The 26,545-nt window shown below is 46.3% G+C and overlaps 1 protein-coding gene across 1 annotated transcript in view; it reads right to left on the bottom strand.

The window, feature by feature from the left end:
• Positions 1-26,545, bottom strand: part of ZC3H3 (zinc finger CCCH-type containing 3) — a 126,998-nt gene that overhangs the window by 58,882 nt on the left and 41,571 nt on the right. Inside the window, exon 4 of the mRNA XM_005516862.3 lies at positions 17,548-17,698. Within this exon, the coding sequence (XP_005516919.2) occupies positions 17,548-17,698 (151 nt within the window). The remainder of the gene's footprint in view (positions 1-17,547; positions 17,699-26,545) is intronic.

Below are 26,545 nucleotides of genomic sequence, written 5' to 3'. Positions count from 1 at the left end.
AAGGAACCTGTACCTGAAGAAGAGAAGATTCCAGGAAGACCTCAGAGCCCCTTCCAGTGCCTAAAGGGGCTCCAGAAGAGCTGGAGAGGGACTTTGGATAGCGGATGGAGTGACAGGACAAGAGGAATGGCTTCCCGCTGCCAGAGGGCAGGGACAGATGGGATATTGGGAAGAAGTTCTCCTAGGTGGCAAAATGGGAGCGACCACCTGGCTTGGCAGTGCAGAAGGAAAATCTCCAGCTTTCTGCTTTGTCTTAGGAGTTCCAAAGTGGTTCCCTGGCATATGAGACAACCCACACCACCACAATGCAGTGATGGGATGATATTACAAACCTGAATATTTGGTCATGTGTGCTGGAATCTGGAAACTCCCCCCTGTCCTGGGCTCATCCCACAGTTTGGAAAGCAGGTGAGAGAGGGATTCTGGCCCTCTGCCCCACGCAAGTGAGGCCCCACCTGCAGAGCTGACTCCAGCTCTGGGGTCCAACATCAGAAGGACGTGGAGCTGATGGAGCAGCTCCAGAGAAGGCTACAGAGATGTTCCAAGGGCTGGAGCCTCTCTGCTCTAAAGCCAAGCTGGCAGAGCTGGGAATGTCCAACCTGGAGAAGGGAAGAACCCAGGGAAACCTCAGAGCCACTTCCAGTGCCTGAAGAGGCTCCAGGTGAGCTGGAGAGGGACTTTGGACACGGAATGGAAAGCCAGGACAAGGGGGAATGGCTTCCCCCTGTCAGAGAGCAAGGTTAGATGGGATACTGGGAAGCATTTCTTTCCCTGGGAGGGTGCTGAGGCCCTGGCACAGGTTGCCCAGAGAAGCTGTGGTTGCCCCATCCCTGGAAGTGCTCAAGGCCAAGTTGGACAGGGCTGGAAGCAACCTGGAATAGTGGAAGGGAATCCTCGCCCATGGCAAGGAGTTGAACAAGATGATCTTAAAAAGACCCTTCTAACCCATATAATCTGGTGATTCCATGATTTTTCAAAGCAACTAAAAATCCTAAAGTGGTTGAAGTGTACGCAGGGACTCCAAGGGGATCTGGGGAAGCTGTTACCCAATTTGTGCCAGTCTCCCATGGAAGGCCTGCCCTGCCACAAAACTCCCAGTGCTTTCCATGTGCTGCAATACCACACAATTATCCCAGCTTTACACTCAAATTAAGTCCTCAAATACCATCAGGAAATACTTTAAGCAGGACTTCAAAAAGTCCTTATTAATCTTAGCATTAAAGTAATACATATTCATCTTCAGCAATAGGTGAGCCAGCAACCTGATGAATACATTACCCTAAGGTTTTGCATTAAAAAGGATAAATTCCTTGAATTTAGCTCACAAAAACCCACTCACACAAAGGGATTCCAGGTCACCTTCACCGCGACAGTGTCGATCCTACTGCAACCAATTGGTGAGATTAGCTCTGAACCACTGGGGGAAAAGGGACTGATGAGTTTGAATTATGCTGGCAGACTAAACACTATTGATTATTGTAAAGTTGGTTTACTACCACCCTTAAACCTGGCCTAAAAGTGGTATTTAAACCACTGCTTAATTATGTAAGTTGGCTCCACAGCAGTAGAGTTTTCAGCTCTTCCTTTTCTAATTTGAAGCCTCATCCAGGTTCCTTCTGGTCACATCATTAGTTATTTTTGGGGGAATCCACCACAGGTTAAGTGCTGCACAAAGCATAACGTGAAGAACGTCTTGGCCCCAAGATCCAGCATCATAACTCACCCTTGGAACCAGGTCCTTGGCCAAATCCTCTGCTCCACTGACAATGTGCTTTAAATCACATTTTAACATTGATCCAATTAATGCAGCTCTTTCTAAACCAGACAATTTCTGAGTGTCCTCCTGAGCACTGCATATTCTTGGTTGGGTTTAAAAATAGTGAAAAGGTTCAGGTCAATCCCAGCTTTCCTCTCTTTTCATCTTGATGGCACCTTAAACCACTTGAAGGTGGTTCCTCCCCCAATAATTAACCCCCAAAAGTGACAATTCTCAACTGTGGGGATGTTCCCCTAGGTATGATTTGTTTTATTTCTTTCAAATCCCATCAGAATATCCAGGATCTGTCTGTGTCCTGCTCTCCATGTCCTCAGGAAAAAATGGTTGGAGAAGGAGCTTGTCCTGATTTTCATGATCCTGATTTCTAGTCCTTCTAGTCCTTCTAGTGAGGAGATGCCAGGGGGATCAACAGTAGACAGTGGGGATGGAAAGGTCCAACAAGGGGAAGGGAAAACTCCTGAAATGGGCTCATCTACGGATGGGCAACACTCCAAGCCCACAGTCCAACCATCATGAGCTCTGGTGGCACCAACGACATTTTCCCAAAGCTTATTTAACCCCATCCCTACACAGATGAGCTCCAACACCTTCTCACAATGTTGAAGCAACACTTTGTGAGTTGTCTGAGCTGGTTCTATGGGAAGTTTTGCCACGGGAATGTCCATCATAGTTGACCCCAAGTGACCACAGCTAACAAAACCCTTCCACCATTGGGATTACACCCATCTCCCTCTTCCCAGACCTCTGATCCTGCTTTTCACGACTCATGTAAACAGATCCTTGGAGCTCAAGCTACATCCAAAGACCCACTGGTAGGAGAAGACGCTTTGAGCAGGATGACCCAGCTCCATTTATCCCAGCTGTCGTTCCACAGCTGAAAAACCAGAGGAAGAGACCTCAATGTCCCAAAATGAAAAAAAATTCCGACATACAAAATCCTTTGAAAGCGGCTCCAAATTAAGAGCTCCATCGAGGCTGTCAAGCTCCTGTGAGCTGAGTCTACAGCACCTTCCCTGGGAAGAGGGAGCTCGGCCCATTTATTTGGATGATGAAAGCAAAGGGATCTAAAAATTGCACTCCTTCGTTAATGAGCAGCCGAAGGGATCCGTAAGCATAATTCCAGAGGCTGGTAATATTTTATATAATCGGCAAGTGGTTTAAATTGAAAAGCCCCAACTGAATCAATATTTACTGCATTGAAACGAAATGAATAGTAATAAGTCACTAAGCTCCCTGTCCTGTTTCATAAAATAAAAAATTATAAAAATGAGCACAGGCGCGGAGCGACCATCGCATCAACTTTTACGGCACTCGGGGAGTCGTAACCGACTGTTCTCATCAAATCCAAATTGTAAAAAACCTGCCCAAGGAAGCCTCACTTCAGCAGTGCCAACGGGGAAAAAAAAGAGGGGAAAAACAGGAGGCGAGAGTTTCACCAACGCAGGCAAAAAGGCTCCCAAAGCTGCGCTCCCCAGGCAGGCAGAGCATTCTTGATGCTCTGCTAAGTACTTCCTACAGGATTTCACACAGAGGATTTGCCAAGATGCCCTTCCAGATGGATCCCAGCCTCCAGAGGATTTTGTCACAGCTCTGGATGTGGGCAGTGCAACCCCTGCCCTCCCTCACATTTGCAAGTTGGTTGGTGTCACCTGTGCACAGGTGGGAATGATGCAGATCCATGAGGAGCTGCCCATCCTGGGACTGGAAAGTAGGTCCAAGCTAAGATTGATCCTGCCTAATTCCCTGTCCATCCACAAACCCATGGATGACAAAGGATTATTGTCAGGGATTACAAACAGGGGCAGCTCATCCAGTCAGTCTTGCTGGATTGAAACAGATTGCCCAGAGAGGGTGTGGACTTACCCATCCTTGGAAGTGTCCAAGGCCAGGTTGGACAGGGCTTGGAGCAACCTGTGGAAGGTGTCCCTGCCCTTGGCAAGGGGTGAAACGGGATGGTCTTAAAGGTCTCTTCCAACCCAAATCATTCCATGATTCCATGATTTTAATCCTACATCTTCACATGTTTTACAAGGAAGTCCTTTTTTCCTCCTCCTTATTCATCTGCATTTTATTCTTAAAAATTCGGAGTTCAGAAAAACAGAAATTGAAAATCTGGAGCATGTCCAGAGAAGGGAATGGAGCTGGGGAAGGGTCTGGAGCACCAGGAGTGGCTGAGGGAGCTGGGGAGGCTCAGCCTGGAGAGAAGGAGGATCCAGGGGAACCTCCTGGCTCTCCACAGCTCCCTAACAGGAGGGTGCAGCCAGGTGGGGTTCTGGATCTGTTCCCAGGGAACAAGGGACAGGACAAGAGGAAACAGCCTCAAGCTGTGCTAGGGGAGGTTCAGGATAGACATCAGGACCAGTTTTTTCACAGAAAGGGTTATCAAGCCAGCAGCTGAGAGCAGGGGTGGAATCACCTTTCCTGGAGGGATTTCAAAGCCATATGGATGTGGCACTTGGTTTAGTGATGACTTTGGCAGTGCTGAAGGAATGGTTTGACTCAATGAGGGCTTACCCAACCTCAATGATTCCATGAATCCACACCCTGATTTGGGTTGAAACAGGGTTATTTTAGCAGCAGAAGAGACCATGAATTTGTTAGAAGGAGGGAACAGGAAAATACTCCCTCTGTCTCCCACAACTCCCACAGAATTCCTTCCCGTGACAGAAATAACATTTCCCCTCAACCCCCTTTTATCCTTGTGTTTAAAAATTAATTTAAAGCAGCAGAGACACTGCCTTCAACACTCCCTGCTCCTCCTTATTGAGCCATAAAACCTTTTCCCATATAAAATATCCTGAACTGGAATAGCTTTGGGGTTTCTCTGGAGTTTCACCCCTCATTGCCTATGTGACATCCTCCTTTCCACACCAGAGGATGGTGGGAACACAGAAGCAATTATTAAATCTCCCAAATTGGGGGGGGGGGGGATTAAAGGAAATTATTTGCAATCAAAAGGTTATTTCAGCTTGGAAAACCATTCCTGCTCATGGACAGGTGGCCGTGGGATCCGTGCCAACTTCAGGAATCCCTCTGCTCTTTTTTTCCCACTTTCCCAGCTTTAACAGCTGTGACCTCTCAGACCTCCCCGTATCCTCCTGCAAATCCTCCTTCCAGGCAAGCCCGGAGGGCAGCAGGAGCTGCAGATGCTGCAGAGCCCAACTGGCACCTGGGGATGGATGGATGGATGGACTGGGAACAGGGAAGCTGCCAGATGCAGATGGTCGGCGTTGCCGGTGCCAAGGGCGGTGGCGAATCCGGCCTCATGCTGAAATCCACACAGAGGTGCCAGGATCCAACCTGGGAAGAGCCAAGCAGAGACTGGATGGTCCTGCATCATCCACACATTCCCTAATGGAATGAAACCAAGGTTTGGAAGGGAACACAACAGCTTCATCCCAAAGGAAGCTCCTTCAGACAGAGAATTTGGGTGTAGAAAGTGGAAATCTCAGTGCTCTGCTGGGGAGAGACCAGACCTGGTAGGAGGGATATTAGTCGGTATTAAGGAGCTAATTCCAATTATTTCCAAGGTAGCAGAAGGAAATAAACACCCAGGGACTGAGAAAGCTGATTACATAATCCCAGAATAATTTCAGTTGGAACGGACCTTAAAGATCATGTCATTCCAACCCCCTGCCACGGGCAGGGAACCTTCCAGTACATCTTCCAAACATTATGTAGGTTTTGGATATGAATATATAATTATTTAGAATTTTTTCTCCATGTTGAGTATAACAGACACTTAAACTCAACTGGAAATTTCATTGACTCAGTCCAAGGGCAAAACTTGACCTATGGGAGAGATGTACAAATGCCTTCCTTCCTTTCCTTCCTTCCATTGCATGAAGCCCTTTCCAGCTCCTAGAAAACAGATCCTGTTGCCCAGTGAAACTCCTGGAGATCTTATTTAGGATCCCTCTGCATTTGCCAATCTAGGAGTTTTCTCCAGCCTTTTTTAGAGTATTTTATATCTTTTTTTTTGGGATGTTCCTGTGCAAGGCCAAGAGTTGGATTTGATGATCCTTCCAGCTCAGGATACTCCCTGATTTATCCCACCAGGATGAAACAGATGGATCCATCCTTCGGCCTGAAAGAAGCCTAAATGTTTACTTAGCCTGGACAGAATTAATCAGTGGAAAACGTTGCTCCAGCACTTGCCAAGTGACCTTTTTTGCCCCCAAAAACTGGATTGCTCATTCCTGAGCTCTGAGACCTGCCCGGGCACAGCCCGGAGCTCAGCCCAGATGCTGGCACCAGTTGGACTCAGCTCAGTGCAGCAACTCACGGAAAAGTTTAAAGGAATTTATCCCAATTTTATCAGGATAAGAAATAATTCAGGGAATTTGTGCCTTGTGGAGCTGCCATTCAGCCATGCCCTGCTTCCCCCTTCCTCCTTTTTTGGGTGCCTTTTCTTTTAAATCCCAACTTTCACACTGGAACTGGCACAGGAAAACGTCGAGGTTCAATCTGATAAAAGCTTGGAGAAGTTTTGACCCTTTGTATAGAAAACCATCTGGGAAAAGGGTGGAAAAAAAGCAGCTCTGCCATTACTAATCTCTTATTAGAGTAGATATTTAGGAATTAAAAAAACTCCCACAGCTGTCACCGTCAGGTGAAAAAACAGGGAGTGTGTAAATATCCAGCACTGGAAAATATATTCCAAATGGGATGCTGTTAGGAGGCATAATTAGCCTTAGAAAAACCACTTCCAAAGAGGGTCCAAACCACTTCAAAATGAGTTTTAAATACAGCATGTGGCCAATTTGGAAAACTTTATCCACAGGGAGATTTCATCTGGCCAAGCTACTCCATTGCTATTGAAGCCAGGGTTAGAAAAGGTGAATAATATCCCATAAAATTTATCTTATTACATCTTAATACATCTTATTTATCTAATTACAGCTGGTGTTTGGGGAATTTGGATGGCGAAAAGGAAGAGTTAAACTTAGAACTTCATGGTCCCATGAGAGATTTAATCCTGGAGCACCTGGGCAGGAATAAATGGATGCCCTGGGACAGAGGGAGCAGCACCAAGAGTGTTGAAGGGTTTTAGAGGCCAGCTCCGAATCCCAACAGAACCACACTCACGCTCTGGGGGACTTTGAACAAGATATATCCCCAGCCTGGATGAGGAAGGATCAATCCTCTGCTTCCTTCCCATGGCATCTGCCCTGGTTGCCCGGAACCCATCCGGGACCCCATGCACTAATCTATACAAAACAGCATTACAGCCATAATTAACATTTTTTATGGAATTGTGGAATGGTTTGGGTCGAAGGGACCTTAAAGACCATCCAGTTCCAACTCCTGCCATGGTCAGAGAGACCTTCCAACTCAGGTTGCTCCAAACCCCATCCAACCTGGCCTTGGACACTTCCAGGGATCCAGGGGCAGCCACAGCTTCTCAAGGAATTCCACCACAGTCCCTCACCAACATCACAGGGAAGAATTCCTTAACAATATCCCATCTATCCCTGCCCTCTGGCAATGGGAAGCCATTCCCTGTGTCTTGTCCCTCCATCCCTTATCCAAAGTCCCTCTCCAGCCCTTTGGGAGTCCCTTTAGCCACTGAGGGGGTTCTAAAGTCTCCCTGGAGTCTTCTCCAGGTTGGACATCCCCAGCTCTCCCCGCCTTGCTCCAGAGCACTCAGAGAATTTTTTTACTTTTTCCACCATGGCACGGGAAGGACCATCTCCAATCTGGTGTCCCAGCACCTGGAGATGGCACCCAGCATTGGAGAAGACATCTTGGGTTACTTAAGCCTTCATTTTCGCCTCTCCCACCTGAATTCCTGCACTAGATGATCCATCCCCGACCCAAAACCGCTGATCCACAGCTGCAAACTCCCAACTTTTAATCCCTCTAAAGCTCCTCGCTAAGGATGTTCCGCTTCTGTCTGACAGCTGCTGGACTTTGAAAGCATGGAAAGGCCTCACAAGAGAAGGAAAAGAAATCCTGGCTAATGAAAACGGCTCCTGAGCAAATCCTCCTCGAGCTGCCCGTGCATGTCTCTCAGCCTACTAGAAACACTAAAGAAAACATATATAGCCCAAAATTCCATGGGAATGGATTGGTGGGAGCAGCCAGGCAGGAAGATGCTGCCCAGGAGCTTGTCGAGATGTGGTACCACCATGAGCACCTCTGCTCTGTGACACAACAGAAGTTATGCCCTCCAGGCTGGTTTTAGTTCCTATGGGATCCTTCCACTTGGTTTGTCCAGTCCTGGAGGCTGGGAATGCTTGTGGAGCACCCCGACAGAACTGGGAGATAGTTTCTCATCCCAAACCAATCACAAGTCCCCTGCACCTCTCCAAAAACACATTTCCTGGAATGCACAGTCTCCTTTTTTTTATCTCAATTATCATCCCGGTTCATCTTCTCCCATAGGATCCTTTGGTTGCAAACTCCATCAGGGTTTCAGAATCTCCTTGTCCCTGACCCAAAGCATTCCAAAAGTAGTGGGGACCCTTCAGAGTAGATCTAGAGAGCCAAACTGGTGCTGAGGATCTGAAATCCACACTGTAAATCAAACACATTCTAACAAATCAAACACATCGCTTGCTTTGCTCCCACCTGCCCTTGATAATCCAAAGTCCAGCAGGAGCTGCTGAACATCCTCCAGAATGGTTTTATCTACCAGAGGTCCAGTTTGAACCTCCAAGACTGGTCTGTGAAACCAAGCAACTGAAGATGTCTCACTTGGGAGACCAATTTTGAAACTCTGCCCCAACCAAGGTGAAAATCCCAGAGAGGACGGTGCCAATTCCAGTCGGGAATGGTGGCACCACACTCTCCAACAGTGGTTTTTCACCATCAGATTTGATTTGGGATGGGGGAAAAAGAGACAGAAGGAAGACACTCCTATTATGTTATCCAAGCTATTGACTGGATGACTTCCAGATGATTTCCAGCTTGGGCATCTTAGGAGGAATTTTTTCACAAAAAAAAAAAGTGTAAAATTGGAACGGGCTGCCAGGGAGTTCACGGAATCACCATCCCTCGAGGTGTCCAAGGAACAGCTGGACGTGGCACTCAGTGCTCTGATCTGGGCAGGATGAACTCGATGATCTTGGAGGTGTTTTCCAACCTAAATGATCCTGGGATTTTGTGATCTCATACCAAAGGGTGCAGCAAATCCAACATCTCACACAGCAGGAAGCCGGTGCCATGTTGGGGGCTCTCAATGGATTTAGTTGGAAAAGCCTTTTCAGATCATCCAATCCAACACAGCTCCAGCATGGGACGAAGCTTCAAGATTTCCCAGGAAGAAAAGATCGGGAAGATCATGGAACACTGGGCTCCCCAACAAGGATGCTCCAGGGAAGAGCTGATCCAAGATCCACACAACACCCTGCCGAGTAAATAACCCCTCACTGTCCCCAGGATCAGATGTGGCAGTTTTCTTTTTAATGGAATCCATTCGAAACGCGACAACTCCATTAACCAAAATTAAAAAAGGAAAATCCCATTATTCCTAAGGATGTTCATGTGCATTTAGAGCTGGTCATTAACCCCTGAGTCCTGCTTTTATTTTGGTTTCATTACTTCCTCCAAAGTGGAGCTCGATTACTGCGGCCGACCCAGGAGGAGGGAACAGGAATGCTTCCCCCCAGCGCCAGCAGCCTGGAATTCATGGAAAAGAAGGAAAAATCCAACCTCCTGGCACAAGGTTGTCCGGGAACTGGACAGGACTGGGGAGACTGGGAGGGTGGAGTGGGAGGGAGTAGGCAGGGAGTGGCAGGGAGTAGGAGTGATGGAGTCCCTGAATCCCACTGGAAGCTGCACAACTTGGATCTGAGTTTGCCAGGTGAGAAAGCAACCAGCTGGGAGAGATGTTTGGGAGAAGGACAAGGGCAAAAAAAAGGGAAAAGGAAGGAAAAGTGGAGGAAGAAGGAAAAGAAGAAAAGGAGGAAAAAAAGAGAAATAAAGGAAAATATGAAAAAAAGGGGAGGAAGGAAAATAGAGAAAAAAGGAAAAACATAAAAGGGAAAAATGAAAAAAGGGGAAAATGGGAAAAGGAGAAAAAGGAAGATAAAAAAGGAGGAAACTGAAAAAAGAAATGGAGGGAAGGAGATAAAATGGGCAAATATAAAAAAAGGAAAAGGAAAAGTTAAATAAAGGAAAAAAGGAAATTAAAAAAAAGGGAGAAGGCAAAAGAATAATGAAAAAGAAAAAAGGGGGGAAAAAAGAAAAAAGAGGAAAAAGGGAAAAAGGGGGAAAAGGATGGAATGGAAAAAGTAAAAAGGAAAGAAAATAGGAAAAAAAAAGAAATAAAGCAAAAGAGAAAAAAACAAAGGAAAAGGGGAAAAAGGGAAAGAAGGGCAGGAGATAAAAGGAGTAAAGAAAAAAGGGAAAAGGGAAAAAGGAAAAAGGAGAAGAGGAAGAGGGGAAGGAAAAGAGAAAAAAGGCAAGAAGGTGAAAAAGGAAGAAGGAAAAAAAGGAAGACTGATGAAAAGTAAAAGGGGGAAAATCTATAAAAGAGAAAAGGAAAAATATAGCAAACGCAAAGCAAATTAAAAGGAGAAAAACAAGGAAAGGAAAAGGGGAAAAGGAAGAAGAAAAAGAAAATAATAAGAAAAAGGGAAAGAGGAAAAATAGAAAAGAAAAATCGGGGAGAAGAAACAGAATTAATAAATACAAAATACAAAATATTAAGTAAGAACTAAGAAATAAAAAGCAAAGGAAGACAGAAGAGAGGAGTGACTTTTCCCTCATGACCATCTCTCAGGAAGGAGGGGAGCACCAGGAACAGGGAGTATTAATCCCCAGCTTTGCCCCAAAGAGGTGCCATTGTTTTTTAAAGCCTCTAAACCAGTCTGGAACAGAAACTGGATTATGCTGAGCCAGATGTCAGGGCTGCTCTGAAACAATCCGGGTTGTGCATCTCATCTCAGCCTCATTAAAGGGATTAAAAATACTTCCTATAGAAACAAAAAATATGGATTTCCAAATGGGAGTTACTGTTCCCTCCTGCCTGTAAAGGCTCCAATCCCAGCAGATGAATTTCACTTTAATGAGATGTCATTTTGGAGAATGGTTTAACATCCCTTCAAAAAAAATCCGAGGCCTAAAACCTCGTCAAACCACGTCGGGATTATTAAAAGAAAATTTACCACACAGACAAAATAAAATCAAACAAAATAGGAGCCACCAATTCGCAGAATCCATGACACGGCCGTTTTTAAATGTGATGGAAAAGGCTTTCCAAGTTATCTGCTTAACCACAGGCTTTCTGTTTACTTCTCACTTTCATGTCAAATGAATTTGGGAAGAAAAAAATTGACAGGAACTGTAAGGCCATTCGTCACATTCCGACTCTGTTCGCAGATTAACGCAGCAAAAGCCGGGAAGGCGGAGGGGGGATTTTATCATCTTGATAAAAGGAAATTAACTCCCGGTGTCCCAACCTCTGCCCTCTGCTCACGATTCCCTTGCCTCTGTGCGGGAAGATCCCGGAGCAATCGGCACCAGGAGGTAAAATCCCACTGGAGCATCATCCCGATTAAATGAACAACATAAAAAGCTGTGCTTGAAACCCTGCAAAACTGGGAGATTGAGCCACTTGTACTACTTAAAGCAGATCTGGCTCACAACATGTGTCCAAGTTTGTGCTCCAAACTGGTGGTTGGGACCCCACCTCTTGGATCCTAGAAGGTACAGAGTGATGGAAAAAATAAATGTATGAAGGAGAGAAGACAGCGTTTGCTGAGATCTTTAAAATGCCCATCCCTGTCTGCTCACAATATATGGGAACGTCGATTAAAGCCTCTCCCGTCGGAGCGCTCGGCAATTTTCTGCCGTGGAAGTTGACATTAATAGTTTTCCCTGTTTTCTCTGCAACTTTTGAGATGACGCCCCAGAACCAGAGAAATATGGATTTGCTCCATCCACTGTGAATTATAGCCCCAAATTCTGCTCTCTGTTCTGAGCTCCAACCACTGACCTTCCAGGATCATGAACAAAGAATCCCAGAACGGTTTGGGTTGGAAGAGGCATTAAAAACCATCAAGTTCCAACCATGGACAGGGACACCTTCCACTGTCCCAAATTGCTCCAAATCCTGCCTAGCCTGGCTTGGAATACTTCCAGGGATGGGGTAGTTACAACTTTCCTGGGCAACCTGTGCCAGGGTCTCACCACCACCTGAATCCAACATTGGGTGGTACAACAAGCAACCAACGTATCCCAAGCACTTCCCAACAGTTCCCAGAGGTGCCACAAGTGGTGACCCCATCCCATTTCCTGAATGGATAGACTTCTTAGGGACCCTCAGAGTGCAACCAAAAAGCTCAGAAATGATGGAATTAGTGTGGTTTAACCCATTACTCTCCATCAGTGGGATTATGATGGATGACACAGTGCACACTCTGATTGCCCCAATCTCCAACACAAGAGGAAGACAGAAAGGGTGAGAAAGCTTCCCCAGAATTCCCAAGGATATGTTCTCCTCCCCAAAAGAGAAGGGATATATTGAGTTTTCACATTCATTTCATCCATGGCAAGTCAGCCACACTGCTCTGTGGGAACGAGGCACAGGAACTGGAATGCATCCAGTGGGCAACACAGGACTCTATTCCATAACCCAAGATTCCCATTCCACCAGATTCCCACGGATTTGGGGAAAAGGGGTTAATTACACACTAACAGCACACCAGAACTGGCACCTGCAGCTCCACCCACTCCAGATTAACACGGAAAATAATCTACCACAGAGGGGAAGCCAAGTAACCTTCACCACCACATGATCCCATTGTCTCAAGGCAGTGAAATTACTTCCACAGGGAAACTTGTAATGGCACTCAAGGGATGTCAGGAAAAGGGAAAGGAAAATCAGGAAGGCTTCCTGGGAACGGATGACAAGGGCTGCATGAAATGGATGGTCCCATCCCATGGAAGTGTTCATGGCCAGGCTGGATAGGGATTGGAAAAACCTGGTCTAGTAGAAGGCATCCCTACTCATGGCAGGGGAGTTGGACCAGATGTTCTTCCAAGGTCCCTTCTAAGCCAAACCATTCCATGATTCTCTGAACTGGATCACAGTTGGCAAGTGGTGTCTAAAAGATGTTGTTAAGGGTGTAAAAGGAAATTTGAAACCCAAAACCACCCACTGTGTAGGAAAGGAAGGGATGGGACAAGGAGGTGTGTCTGTGTCCAAGTGACCTGGAACACAATATCCCAACCTCCTGCAGATGACCAGAAGGGATGGTGGTGGTTCCTCCTCCTCCTCCTCTTGGGTGGTCAGCTGCATCTCCCCTTTCCCAGGGAAGTGACCCTTGCACCCAGCACTGTGACTGAGCCCCGTTTTAAAACCTGCACCACCCACTTTATCTTTCAGCTTGAATCACTAAAGGCTTCAGATCTTTGAAACACGGGGAGAAAATCCTTGTAATCACAATATCACAGAATCATTTAGGCTGGAAAAGACCATCAAGTCCAAACTTGGACCAATCACCCCTTTGTCAACCAGACCAGAGCACTGAGTGCCACATTCAGTCATTTCTTGAACACCTCCAAGGATGGTGACAACTGTTTCCATCTTTCATCTGTTCAACACGCTCCAGGCCACAGAACAGAACAAAAGAGAAGAAAATAAAAGGAAAAAAGAAAACAAAACTAAACCACACAAGCGAATCCTCCACTGACGAGTTCCTTTCTCCTGAGCTGGCATTTCTCTGACAAATGTTGGATTATCTTGTTCTTTACTTATTTATAGTGCTAGAGGGGTAGGACTGTCCCTCAAGAGGTGCCGCAAAGTTTTCAGGAAGAAATATCACAGTTTCCCCAGCAGTGCCAGACACAACTCATTATTTGCAGACAGGTGACTTTTGTTTTCCACACTTGCAGCAGGATTTGAGAAGAAAACTCTTCAAAGTGGGTCAGTGTTTCATTCCCCCACTGGGGGTCTATAAGCTCAACTCAAAGGGCTCTCTGCTCCCAAAAAAGTGTCTTAAAAGTGGTTCTGGCTCTCCATAGGGAGAACTGGAGTCTTCTGAAGGAAATAGAAATAGAATCCTAGAATACTCTGAGTTGGAAGGGACATGCAAGAATCATCTGGTCCAACTCCTGCTCCTGCACAGTACACCTCAAAAATCCCACCCTGTGCCAATTCGGAGCGTTGTCCAAATGCTCTTTGAACTCTGGAAGCTTTGGGACCATGACTTCCCTGGGGATCCAGGTTCTCTGGAAAACCTGAGCAAGGGCCTCACCACCCTCACAGGGAAGAACTTCTTCCTGATATCCAATCTAATGCTGCTTATTTTCAGTGGGAAGCCATTCCCCCTTGTCCTGTCACTCCTTACAAAAATTCCCTCTCCATCTTTCCTGTCACCCCCTTCAGGCACAGGAAGGCTGCAATAACGTCACCCTGAAGCTTCTCTTCTCCAGGCTGAACAATCCCAATTCTCCCAGCCTTTCCTTGTAGGAAAGATGCTCCACCCCTCTGATCATCAATCCCAGAAGGCTTCTCCTGCCTCTGTGCAAGGTCTATGACATGTGGACATCCCATTTTTTTGGTGGCCACATCCACGCAGACCATGGAAAGAGGTTGGAAGAAGGAGAAGCACCACTGCCAAATCTCTGCACGATGCTTCATCCATCCCAACTCCTCCATGGCAAATCCCTCATCCCTTTCCTAGCAGAGGGAGGCTGTGAGGAGAGAGAACATCTCCCTCCAGGATTTTTAAGGGACGGCCAACCTCAATGTCACCAGGAGCAACCAAAATTTAAGGCCAGCAAATCGTAGCCCTTGTGAGCTGTGCTCCCAGCAAAGCTGCGGGAGATAAGGGGAAGGAGTGAAAAGGAGAATCAATAAATCTTAACCTCATTCACAATGATCTGGAGCTCTTATTAAGTAAATTAATTTAAGTTAATTTAACTCGATCATGACTCCCGATCACAGTGATTTAGTGAAGGGGAAATTGCATTAGGAAAGGCCACACTCACCAGATAGAAGAACGGAAGAAAATTAGATCCACTTAGCAATGTGAATTAATATGGAAATAGCAGGTGTAAATTTCACCTTATCAAGAGAGTGAAAATTATCTTCATAAATTTGGAGAAATAGGCCCCGAGTTGCTTATAAATCTATTTAAAACAAAAATATTACAAAAAGTGGAGTAAAATTAATTTAAAATATACTCCCACCTATCGCCTCGAAGAAAAGTCAGCAGTAGGGCCGAGTTTAATGCAACCCAGCAAGAAGGGGAGGATGGAATTAATTCCTGAGGGACTGACGTCAGGTACCTCCAGCAACTCTCCCTGTCACTCATTTCCTAAAGCCACATCCCTCTTCATCTTAGTCTGATGATTTGGGGATTTATTGGCAAAAAGGGCGACATCCTGGATGTCCCAGCAAAGTAAAACCCTGGCACATTACCTCCAGATATCCAAAAACCTGGACTTCTATGAAGAAATCACTCCTTAGTGCCAGCTAGGAAACAGTTTGGCACTGGAGGGCAGCACCACCAGTTGACCTCCCACTGCTGGCTTAAGGGCAAGAGGATATTAAAAATATAAAATTATTATAAAAACGTTATGATTATTAATATGAAAAATATAAATATTAAAAATAATTGACTACTCAGTATGAAAGATGAAACTGAGGTGACTAAAGGGCATCCCACCATCATCCGAGTTTCTCCTTGTTTTGGGAAGAGCAAAGAAAATCAGGAAAAAAGCAGATCCTGGCGTGTTGCTTGTGACAGATCCAAGATGATGATAGGAACGACAAAGCAAAAACTCTGTAAAAACTCCAGGAGAAGCATTTGCCATGTGCTTCCTCCAGACAGGCCAGATGATTGATCACCCCCAGTGAAGGTAATTGGGAGACAGAAATTTATGGCTTCTTTAAAACATAATTGTTTTAATTTGCTGATGGCATTTTATCAAGATTTGTCTGAAGCAGTAAGATCTAAACTACACCGATTTAATGAAGTTGGAGATTAATACCGAGAAAATGATCCTACAAGTGGGAGATCTCAGCCAATCACGGCAGAATGAGGCTGTTCCTTGGAAAATTAACACTGGGTTCAGCAAGAGCCACCACACAGATCCCGGATGTCCCTGCTCTGAATTCCATGCCTGAAGCTTTTCCCCTCCTTGATTCTCACCATGGATCCTCCACCCATCAACCATCCAGATCTGGAGTAACAAGGTGTGAGGGAAGAAGGTGAGCCCAACAGCTGGAGGATGAGCTGTTCTCTATTAAGTAAGGCTGAAAATCACAGAATCATTTGGATTTCAAGACCAAATCTGGCCTGGGACACTTTCAGGGTGTGAGGCCCTGGCAGAGGTTTCCCAGAGAAGCTGTAGCTGCCTCATCCCTGGAAGTGATCAAGGCCAGGTTGGAGCAACCTGGGATAGTGGAAGGTATTCCCTGCCCATGGTAGGGGGATGGAACTCAAGCATCTTAAAGGTTCCTTCCCACCCAAACATCTTGTGAGATTCCATGAAATTGCAGGAGGATGGAGCAGGCAAAAAATGACCAGGTTTGTTTCTGGAAAGGGAAATCCAGGAATTTGGTCCCAAGGATGTGCAAATGGAGGTGGCACCTCCAAGTGGAGCAGTAATTGGTGGAGAAAACCCAGAGCAAAAGGAGATCTGTGGATCTCAGGGATAATGTCCAGGTGGGAAAATATCACAGGCAAAAGTAGAACGTGAAGATAAAGGAGGAGGTGGTGTAGGTAAGGTTGACCCTGAGCCCAAAAGGATCTCAGTTTCCATACTGGAAGAAGCACTTTGAGAGCAGTAGAGTACAGGAGATGAGGCATTTCTCAACAAAGAGCTTGGAAAACAAATAATTGACCCAGCTTTTTTTTCCAACCTCTCAGTTTATCCCATACTTTGCTTCAGCACCCTGAACTCTTCCAAAACCAACCCTCCCTTCAGATACCGATTTGGGATTCTCAAAATTCACTTTTAAAGGGAAATATCAGGCAAAGTCAGGCTTTAAAAACAATCACCACAATTTTTGTCCCTCCACAGCTCTACCATAAAAGCCACCAATCCTCAGGGCATTGCTGGGGAATGACTTTTGGAGAAAACCACCTGGAGCAGGGAGAAGAAAGCCAGAGAAGAGCAGAGCAGGCTCTCTTTTCCCAAAATCCTGCCTGTGCCTTCTGGCATTTCAGTGGGAGAACAAGTTATTCCCGACCTAAAAATAACCAAAATCTGTATTTTCACCAAACCCATCACTTTGAATTGCACCTTGTATTAAAGGATCAATTGTTTTAACAAACTGCTTCTACGCAAGCTCCAGGTCTTGTCTTGGCCCCTGAGATGCTCCCTGGAAACATTTCCACCTCTATGGATTTAGGAATATTCCATCTCAAGGGTATGATACCTTCAGTGCTTCCCTTCTTTAGGCAGTGACAAAATGTTTCCTGATGTTCCACCCATCCAGATAATTGGGAATAAGCGAGTTTGGGACAGCACCTACATCCTGGTGTAAGTCTGGAGCATCCAACACGCTCCCCTTCATCACCAACATCTGCATATTTATTCATCCTCTTTTCAGCTTATTTAACTGCTCCATGGAAACAATTAATTCCAAGAGGGAATAAATAGGAAGCCAAAGGCATAAGCTGCTGGCACCAGCTCGGGATAACACAATTCCTAATATGATTTTACACTTTAAGTCAATAAACTCAGAGTAGACCAAACAAAGAGACAAATTAAACAGCGAGGATGCAACAGAAAAACACAGAGACATCGTGGGAATTCCTGTGGCTCCCACATCCCAACCAGCTGCATTCCAGGGATGGAAGAATTACCTGGATGTCATGGGGCGTCTGGTCTTCCAGGTGGGAATGGGGCTGGTGAAGGATGATAAGGCTGGAGACACCACGCTCTTCTTCACGATCCTGTAGCGCGTCTTTATCACCTTGTTGGCTGGGGAGTTCTTTACAAAGTGGAAGCTGGATCCTAGGAGAAAAAACATGGAAAAACAGGCCTAAAATTCAGATGTGGATGGATATGGGAGGGATCTCACCAACATACTCAGAATCATGGAATTTTTAAGGTTACAAAAGACCTTTAAGATCATCAAGTTCAATGGCCATTGGTCCCACATACAACTTGAGCCCTACATCCAACTTTGTAGCACCTGAAAAAAGGGGTGAAGTTTCGGGAATGGGACCACTATGGCTGACGGTAACAGAAAGATCTTGATGGGCTTGGGACTGGCTTTACCAACCAAAAACTCTACCATGGCAATCGTGGATTCACCAACACCTTGATCCTAACATCCACACTGGAAATAAATGTATGCCTTTAATCCTTGGCAATTTCATCGTGTTTTTCATCCCCAGAAGTGTGGAAATCCAGGTCGGACAGGGCTTGGAGCAACATGGGATAATGGAAGGTCCCTTCCATGGACAGGTAACTGGATGAGCTTTAAGCTCCCTTCCAACCCTACCCATTCCCGGAATCTCTATGTTGCAGGATGATCTACATCCCGGGTTATTCCGCGGAATGTTTTCTGCAATTAACATGTTTGACTGTGGTTTTCCTCCACAAGCCGTTTTTTTCCCCAGGCTTTCAGGAATGCACCTAATTGCCCGACTTTTATAACATACAGCTGTAACTACCCAGATAATTAAAGCTGACACTCCATGCTGAGCCTCGGTCTCCAGGTTTTATAACTGATTTAAAGGGTCGGCTGTTTTTCTTGGAGATCCTCTCATTAAAATTACAGAGAGGTCGGGAGGAGAAAAGTGGAATTGTTATTTCCACTGAAAACATTAAACCCACCCCCATGTTCATCTCTGTGAGAGGGAGAATAAGGTGGATTCCCAGGTAAACCAGGAAAAATAGGGAAATACATTTTAGAGCTGACACCATTCCCTAGAAACAAGGGAACAGCTCCCCCATTTCCCTTCAACAGTGGCAACATCAATCCACAACTTTACAGTTCCACACAGGGAATAGTTTCCTTCTTGAGCATTCCCAACAAGTTGATGACTTGTGTTGTCTTTGGGAGGGATCAGGCAACACAAATTTCCATTCCCAAATTCAGCATAAAAGTTATAACCCCTGATGATGGGAAAAGGCAAAAAACAGGCTCTGCCATGACAGGAAAATGACAAATTTTTTGTGATAAAGATGATGCTCGCAACATTCCACAATCTGAACCCATGGGATAAAACATGGTATTAAAGGATCTTCCAAGTTCTCTTCCAGTAGAAACCATTTGATGATTCAATGACTGGAGGAATTGAAGCCACTTTAGAGGTGAGACACTTCAGAGGTCACTTTAGAGGTGAAGCAAGAAAAGAGAGAGGAAAGAATGTGGAAAGCAAGCAGGATTTCATTGCTTTCCCTATCCCAGGATTTTAATTTTTTTTTTTTTGTAGCAGATCAAATTCTTCAGGGCAGTGACCAAACCTCTGTGTGGGCTTTTAAAGCCTCTGCAAGGCTGAAGCTCTAATTACAATTAAAATTGCTCCCAAGTACCAAACTTGGGAGATTTTTCCTTCAGGGAGCTGTATTCAGGACAGGAAAATGTGGACAACAAAAGGACAGAGGTGCCAACCCCTGCAGGGACCAACACCAAACACACAGTGAAATCCCAGCTACAGTGATGGTGGGATTGACCTGAAATCATGGACTCATGGAATGGTTTGGGTTGGAAGGGACCTAAAAATCATTCAGTTCCACCCCCGCTGCCACAGGCAGGGACACCTGCCACTATCCCTGGTTGCTCCAAACCCTGTCCAACTTGTCCTTGGACACTTCCAGGGATGGAGCAGCCACAAACTTCTCTGGGCAATCAGGGCCTCACCACCCTAGCAGGGAAGAATTTCTCCTTAATATCCCACCTTAATCTGCCTTCTGTCACTTTTGTCACCCAGAGCACATGGACACACACAACCTTTCACAGATACAGCACCAACCATGTACCCAAAGCACTTCCATCCCACCGGGGAAGGAATGAGAGACACAATCCCACATCCTTCCCAGCCAGCAACTGCACAAGTTGCCCCTTTCCCTCCTCCACTCCAACCTCACGGAATAACTAAGCTGGGAATTCACTGAATACATAATTAACATTTTTTTGCCCCCACGCAAGCTCGAGCTGCCACCAATCAACCCAGAACTGCATCAAACTCCTGCCTGACAAGAAAGAGAGGTCCCAAATTATTGCAGGCATCCCCCTCCTCCTCCTCCTTCCCCAAAACAGGCTGGCACCTGGTAAACTCTATTCCCAGAGGTAATTGGATGGTGTATTCATTCCGAAGCTGCTCCTTGGAAAGTGCCTGATGCGCGACTCCGGCATTAACCACCTCCTCAAAGAGCCTCTCCGAAGAGCTCCGTTTTCTATTATTACTTGCTAGCTGAGGGGTTTTGTGTAGATAATCATGTTATTTAGACAGGATGTTGGTTTAATTCCCTTCATTACAGGCTCCCAGGGTTGTAATTTTTTCCTCTCCGCGTGATGTATTCCCCGTGGCACATTTCACTCAAATCAAACACTTCACGCTTTTATTACAAACAATACCCCAGCGTCCCCCGTTATCAGCCCGGCGCACACATCCCCACTCCTCGCCGCGATCCAGAGGTCACTTCTAATGACTAATCGATCTCATTAGCTTTCCTAATTAAAAACTTTACTACCGCCATGGAAGACAAACTACAAAAAAACTGCTTGCATCATATTCGAATGGGATATGAGCATCATTTATCAGCCAGGGCCGCGCGCTGCTGAGCTCGGGGCTTTCTGCGGAGCCGCGAATCCCGCGGGCGCCGCTCGCGCCTCCTGTTCCCAGGGAAAAAAAAAATCCTGGTGCAAACTCTAAATGTAGAATTGTTAAGGTTGGAAAAGACCTCTAAGGTCATCAACCCAGTGCTACCAAGGCCACCGCCAAGCCATGTCCCCAAGTGCCACATCCACATGGCTTTTAAATCCTACAAGGGATGATGATTCCACCACTTCCCTGAGCATCCCTTCAGTGAAGAAATTTTTCCTAATAGCCAAACAAAACTTCCTCTGGTACAACTTGAGGCTGTTTTCTCTTTTCCGATGCTGACCTTGAGATGGGGAATTTCTTGCCAAAATCTCTTACCAGGGTGCTTCAAGCAGGTAGGATCCAGGAGCCACCAGCACACACATCCCTTAGGAATGGGGATGGATGCAAGGGTCCTTATTTCTTTTCTTATTTTCCTGAGAGAAGTATCAGGAATTGGCCCTCTGGGGAAGCTGAAGCAGGGAGGGCATAAAAAGAGTTCAGTCCTGGAATATTTTACATGAGAAGGCTCTGGAGAAACCTTATTTTAAAGGAGGCTTAAAAGAAAGATGGGAAATTATTTTGGACAAGCGAATGGAGTGACAGGACAAGGGGGAATGGCTTCCCAGTGCCAGAGGGCAGAGTTAGATGGGATATTGGGAAGGAATTCTTTCATGTGAGGGTGGGGAGGCCCTGGCACAGGTTGCTCGGAGAAGTTGTGGCTGCCCCATCCATGGATTGGATGGGGCTTGGAGAAACCTGATCTAGTGAAAGATGTCCCTAAAAGCTGTGTTGATGTGGCCTTGGAAGTGCTGGGTTAACATTTGGACTTGATGATCTCAGAGCTCTTTTCCAACCATGATTCTGCCATGCTAAATCCATGAGGCAAGAGGAAGATGATGCTGTTCAAGATGGATTAGGGAAACCACAATATTGGTGGAGTAAATCCTGCTCAACACTGATGGGAAAAAGAAAGTTAAATAAGCAAGGGGAACTTCTGGAGGGCAGATTCCCAAAGCCAAGAGATTATTGCTGCTTTTGGCAAAAGATAAAGGATAGAAAAGCTTCTTGTACAGGCACAGGAATGGGAAAAAGAGCTAAACTTAGTCATGACCTGGGTGCCACAAGGTCTCACAAGTAGATTGTCAATCCTTGGCCACCACAACCCTTTCTGTGTGTTTCCATCGGGGCTCAGTGCTGAGCTGAGCTAATCCCGATCGGAGGTGAGACGGGAAGCAGTGAGTGACAGGTAAATTGATCTTCCAGCACTTGGAAGCGAGACGGGAGCAGGGATGAATGCAAATTGGGGAGCAGAAGCTGAACCTTGGATACGCTGCCAGGACCGTCCCCAGTGCTGTGGAAAACCTCAGAGATTAAAGGGATGCAGCAGGACTACCCCAAAGAAAAAAGCAAAGAAGAGACCAAAAAGCTCTGATAAAACCTAACTGCTCTTTCCAAACAGGCATGAGGGAAAAAAAAAAAAAAAGGTTAAGGACTATCAGGACACGTTTGAAGGAGCCACCAGCATATCCCACGTCCTGACAGGGGGTAAAAAACTTACACTTGGAACCCAAAGCAGCTCCAGAAAGAACTGAAAATCTCTGCTGAAAGATTTTCTGGAAGCAAACCCTTCCCAATATGAAGATGAATCCCTTACCACGGAAATTGCTCCAGGTGTGGAAGGGAAGATTCAGCAAAACCCATTGTTATCCTCAAATCCCAGAAGGAAGAGGACGCTCAACCAAAGACATCCCAGGCTGCAGCAGGACCATCACACTCATCCAGTGATGCTCTGGGATCACACCTTCCTCTTTTCCATGGGAAAAGGCATCCCTGACTCAAAACAATTTGCTGCTGGCTTCCATCATGTGGAGTTTGAGATGACAAACATCATGGCGTGGAATGAGGCCCCCACATCCTCTCTTTGTAAAATCTCTGCAAGATCATTTCCTAATGGATCTGATCCTTCTGCACTGTCTCCCACCTCATGGATGAAGGGAAGGTGGTGGTTTTCAGGATTTTAGTAAGAAAGTCCAAGGGCAAATTTGGGGGCAGCAGAGGAGTTTGCAGCCAGGAGCAACCTCAACAGCAGAAGCACCACAGGAAGCTCTGATGACCAGGATGGATCAGCCTCACTTCCACTCTGACAGCAGATTACAAGGACTGGGAATCCCAATCATCGCCCTTTACGTCAACCGAGAGCCAGGCTGCTCCAAGCCCTATCCAACCTGGCCTTGGACATTTCCAAGGATCCAGGGGCAGCCACAGCTTCTCTGGGAATTCCATTCCAGGGCCTCACCACCCTCACAGGGAAGAATTCCTTCTCAATATCCCATCTAACTCTGTCCTCTGGCAGTGGGACCACATTCCCCCTTGTCCTGTCACTCTATTCACTTGTCCAAAGTCCCTCTCTGGCTCTCTTGGAGCCCCTTCAGGCACTGGAAGGGGCTCTAAGGTCTCCCTGAATCCTTCTCTTCTCCAGTCTCAGATTTCAGCTCATCAATGGGTGCAGAGGTGGATAAACACCCAAATCTTCTGGGGATTATCCCCAACACCACTTGCTTCCTGGATGAGAAAATCTGTGGATGGGAAGAGCAGTGGAGGGAAAAACTGAGAAAAATAGAGAGAAGTTGTGCTAAAACAAGAATCATGGAATGGTTTGCGTTGGAAAGGACCTTTAACATCATCGAGTTCCAACCCTCTGCCACGGGTAGAGAGACCTTCCACTAGACCAGGTTGCTCCAAGCATTTGGAAATGATCTTCCACAGGGATAAATCCATGGGGAACATGAATAAAGTTCTACCACAGCTCCTCCACCAAAAGCAAATGGTTCTGGTGTTTCCCGTCCCAGCACACCTGGATGGCGTCACTCCTGAGCCACGCAGCTCCGACACCTTTTGTCCTGGCTGCCAACTTGGCCAAGTCCCTGGAGTTAACAAAAGCTTTGGGATTACTGTAATGCTGTTAGGAATTCAGTGTGAAAGCAGACACCAGTATTAGGGATGATTATCCCGGAGCAGGTTCAATATGTTCCCACAGAATGGCACAGCAAGAGGTTAATTATGTTGCGACTGGAATCAGCTTCCAAAAGGACCATCCTTGGGTTTAAGAGGGGAATTTAATTTTCACACTCATTCAGTTCCATGCTCTTTCAAGAGCAACAGCTCTTTATGCCAGCGTGTAAACGATGCTTTATGATCATGAACTGCTGCTTAATAGGAAATAAATCCAATTGATCCAAAGTGCTTTACCTGGGACCTGGAGCAGGGCAGCTGCTCCAGCTGTCACATTTTGAGAGGACAGGAGAAGGGCGGGATTTGGAGCTGAAACATTTTAGAGGGCTCCAAACCTGTTAGAAAATTTGCTTAGCATGGCAGCTGCTTTCAGCTGGGAATATTTGGGAAATTAATACCCAATCTGTTTGGCTAATTCCATTATGTCAATTGGACCACAGAAAAGAGGAAGTTCACGGAATCCACCAGGAGCAAGGCTGCGTAGGGGTCTGGCACTTGGAGATGAACTGTAAGGAAACATCCATCTTAGCAGGAAGAGTATTAAATTCATGGAATTGTTTGGACTGGAAGGGGCCTTAAAGATGACCTTATTCCAAAACCCTTCCCGTGAGCAGGGACACCTTCCATCAGACCAGGCTGCTCCAAGCCCTGTCCAACCTGGCCTTGGACACTTCCAGGGATGGGGATTCACAACCTCTCTGAGCAAATCCATATATCCTGCTCAAATAAATTTTGTGGGTCTGGGTCTGCCTGCAAAACTCCTGGCTTTAGGTGAAAAATACAGAACTTTTGTTTCCAGGAAATACAGAGTGGGAAAACATCACCCAACTCAAAGGGAAAAATTCCAGCAGCAGGAAAGGGTGGGATTCTGCCCCTTTGCTCTGTTCAGGTGAGATTCCGTCTGGAATTCTACATTCAGCTCTGGGCTCCAACAGCAGACAGATGTGGAGCATCTGGAGCATGTCCAGAGGAGGTCACGGAGATGCTCCAAGGGATGGAGCCCCTCTGCTCTGGAGACAGCTGGGAGAGCTGGGAATGTCCAGCCTGGAGAAGGGAAGGTTCCAGAGAGACCTTATTAGAGCCTTTCAAAAATCCAAAGGTTTAGAAAAGCCCCACCATGCGTGGATATGTCATGGGGGAACAAAGTGATCCCTGAGCTGTTGAGAAGAAAGAAGGGGAGAGAGGAGAAGAGCTTCTGGAAAAGCTGGGGATGGCACAGCCAGGAGAAATCCGATAGCAAGGAAACACTGGCAGTATGTGTGACAGAAGTAGAAAGAAAAGCAGCAGACGTGAAAGTCACAGAGCTCCAAGAAACTCCCTGGAAAAATGCGACTGCAAAAGACACTCAGGATTAGCCTCTCAAAAGGCTGAGGACCTGTAATCTCTTTCCAGCCCACTGGTGCAATCCCAACTTCCATCTGCAGCTGGGACGATGTACAGGACGGATTTTAGTGGATCTGGTTTAGTGGATGTGGTGTCTTTGGGGTTTGGGTGTTCCCAGGATGCCACAACATCCAGCATGGAATCAAGGAATGTTTTAAGTTGGAAAAGAGCACTAGGACCATTAAGTCTTAACTGTTCCCTCAGCACTGCCAAGGCCACCACCAAACCATGTCCCCAAGTGCCACATACACACATTTCTTTAACCCTTTTAGGGATGGTAATTCCACCACTGCCAAGGGAGCCTATTCAAACGCCTGACCACCTTTCCATGAAGAAAATTTTTACTCCAATATCCAATCTAAACCTCTATTGGCACAACTTGAGGTCATTTCCTCTTGTCCTTTCTCTTGAGCCCGACCTCCATCTTCCTGCATCCTCCTGTCAGGGAATTGTGCTGAGCCTCCTTTTCTCCAAGCTGAACCCGTCCAGCACCCTCAGCCGCTCCTGGTGCTCCAGACCCATTCCATCCTTTGTGGAATACCATCCCTGGAAGTGTTCAAGGATGTGTGGATGTGGCATTTGGGGATGTGATTAGTGGTAGCCTTGGCAGTGCTGGGGAAATTGTTGGAACTCAATGATCTCAGAGGTCTTTCCCAACTGAAGCCATCCTACATTTATCCACACAAGAACAATCCGTATCATTTTCCAGGGGGGTCTGGGTCACTTCAGCCCCGCCAGCTCCCAGAGCCAGGTGATTTTTCCAAGTACAACTGGCTTATTCCCTCCAATCCCAAAATATGGAGAGAGGCAGAGACAAAGGGGTCCAACAAGGTCTTGGTGGGGACAGGAGAACACATCACCACCCTCCCAGTAACCCCAGTAACCCCACCAACTCTGTCACATCCCCATTTCCACTGCCAAAAAGCCCCAGGACAGCCCTTCCAAATGTCACAGGAGCAGAAGAGCCTTCCAAGGATGAGGAGACCCCACATTATCCATGAGGATTGGCAAGAAGAGGTCACACTGAAGGCTCTGAACACCGTTTTCCCAGCTCCAGCCTGTGTTAAAGAGCCTGAATGGGTCTCTGGAGCATCGGCCCTTGTTCAAACACAACCCTTATTATTATAACAAAAGAGGGTGTTGGGTTTTCTTTCCCCCCTTCCCTCAGTGAATGATTATTAATGTGTTTCCAGGAGCTGGATCCATTCCTCTAAATGAGAGCGGGATGGCAGGAGGAAAGCTGATAAATGCCCTCCTCCCCCCGGCCTCACGGCGGGAGCTGCCAGGGGTGCTCGTTCTAACAAGCTGCAGATGGAAGACAACTGGAATAACAAAGTATGAATTTTTATGAGTCTAATAAATCACTCCACTTTTCCTGCTCTTGATCGTTTCCAGCACTTCAGACACCAGAAAAACCCCGGCTATAATCAAATGGGTTCAGGGATCTCGTGTTCACGCCTCAGTGTGGCACAGGGAGAGGTGGCTCTGCCTCAGGAAACGATGGGAGTGCTCGGCGGACTGGAATTCCATTTGCATTCGTGCTTTAGGATTGACTTTTTATTATTTTATTTTATTTAAATTTAACAAGGAAAAATTTGAATCTCATAGGTATTCCCTACCCTCAAAGCCACTTATACAACTGAAGGCC

This window comes from Pseudopodoces humilis, chromosome 1, assembly GCF_049639895.1.
Source record: "Pseudopodoces humilis isolate 2021_Gansu_Grassland_sample_001 chromosome 1, ASM4963989v1, whole genome shotgun sequence".
NCBI classification, from domain to species: Eukaryota; Metazoa; Chordata; class Aves; order Passeriformes; family Paridae; genus Pseudopodoces; species Pseudopodoces humilis.
Note: the sequence above shows the minus strand (reverse complement) of the source record. Positions and strands in the feature narration are given on the sequence as shown.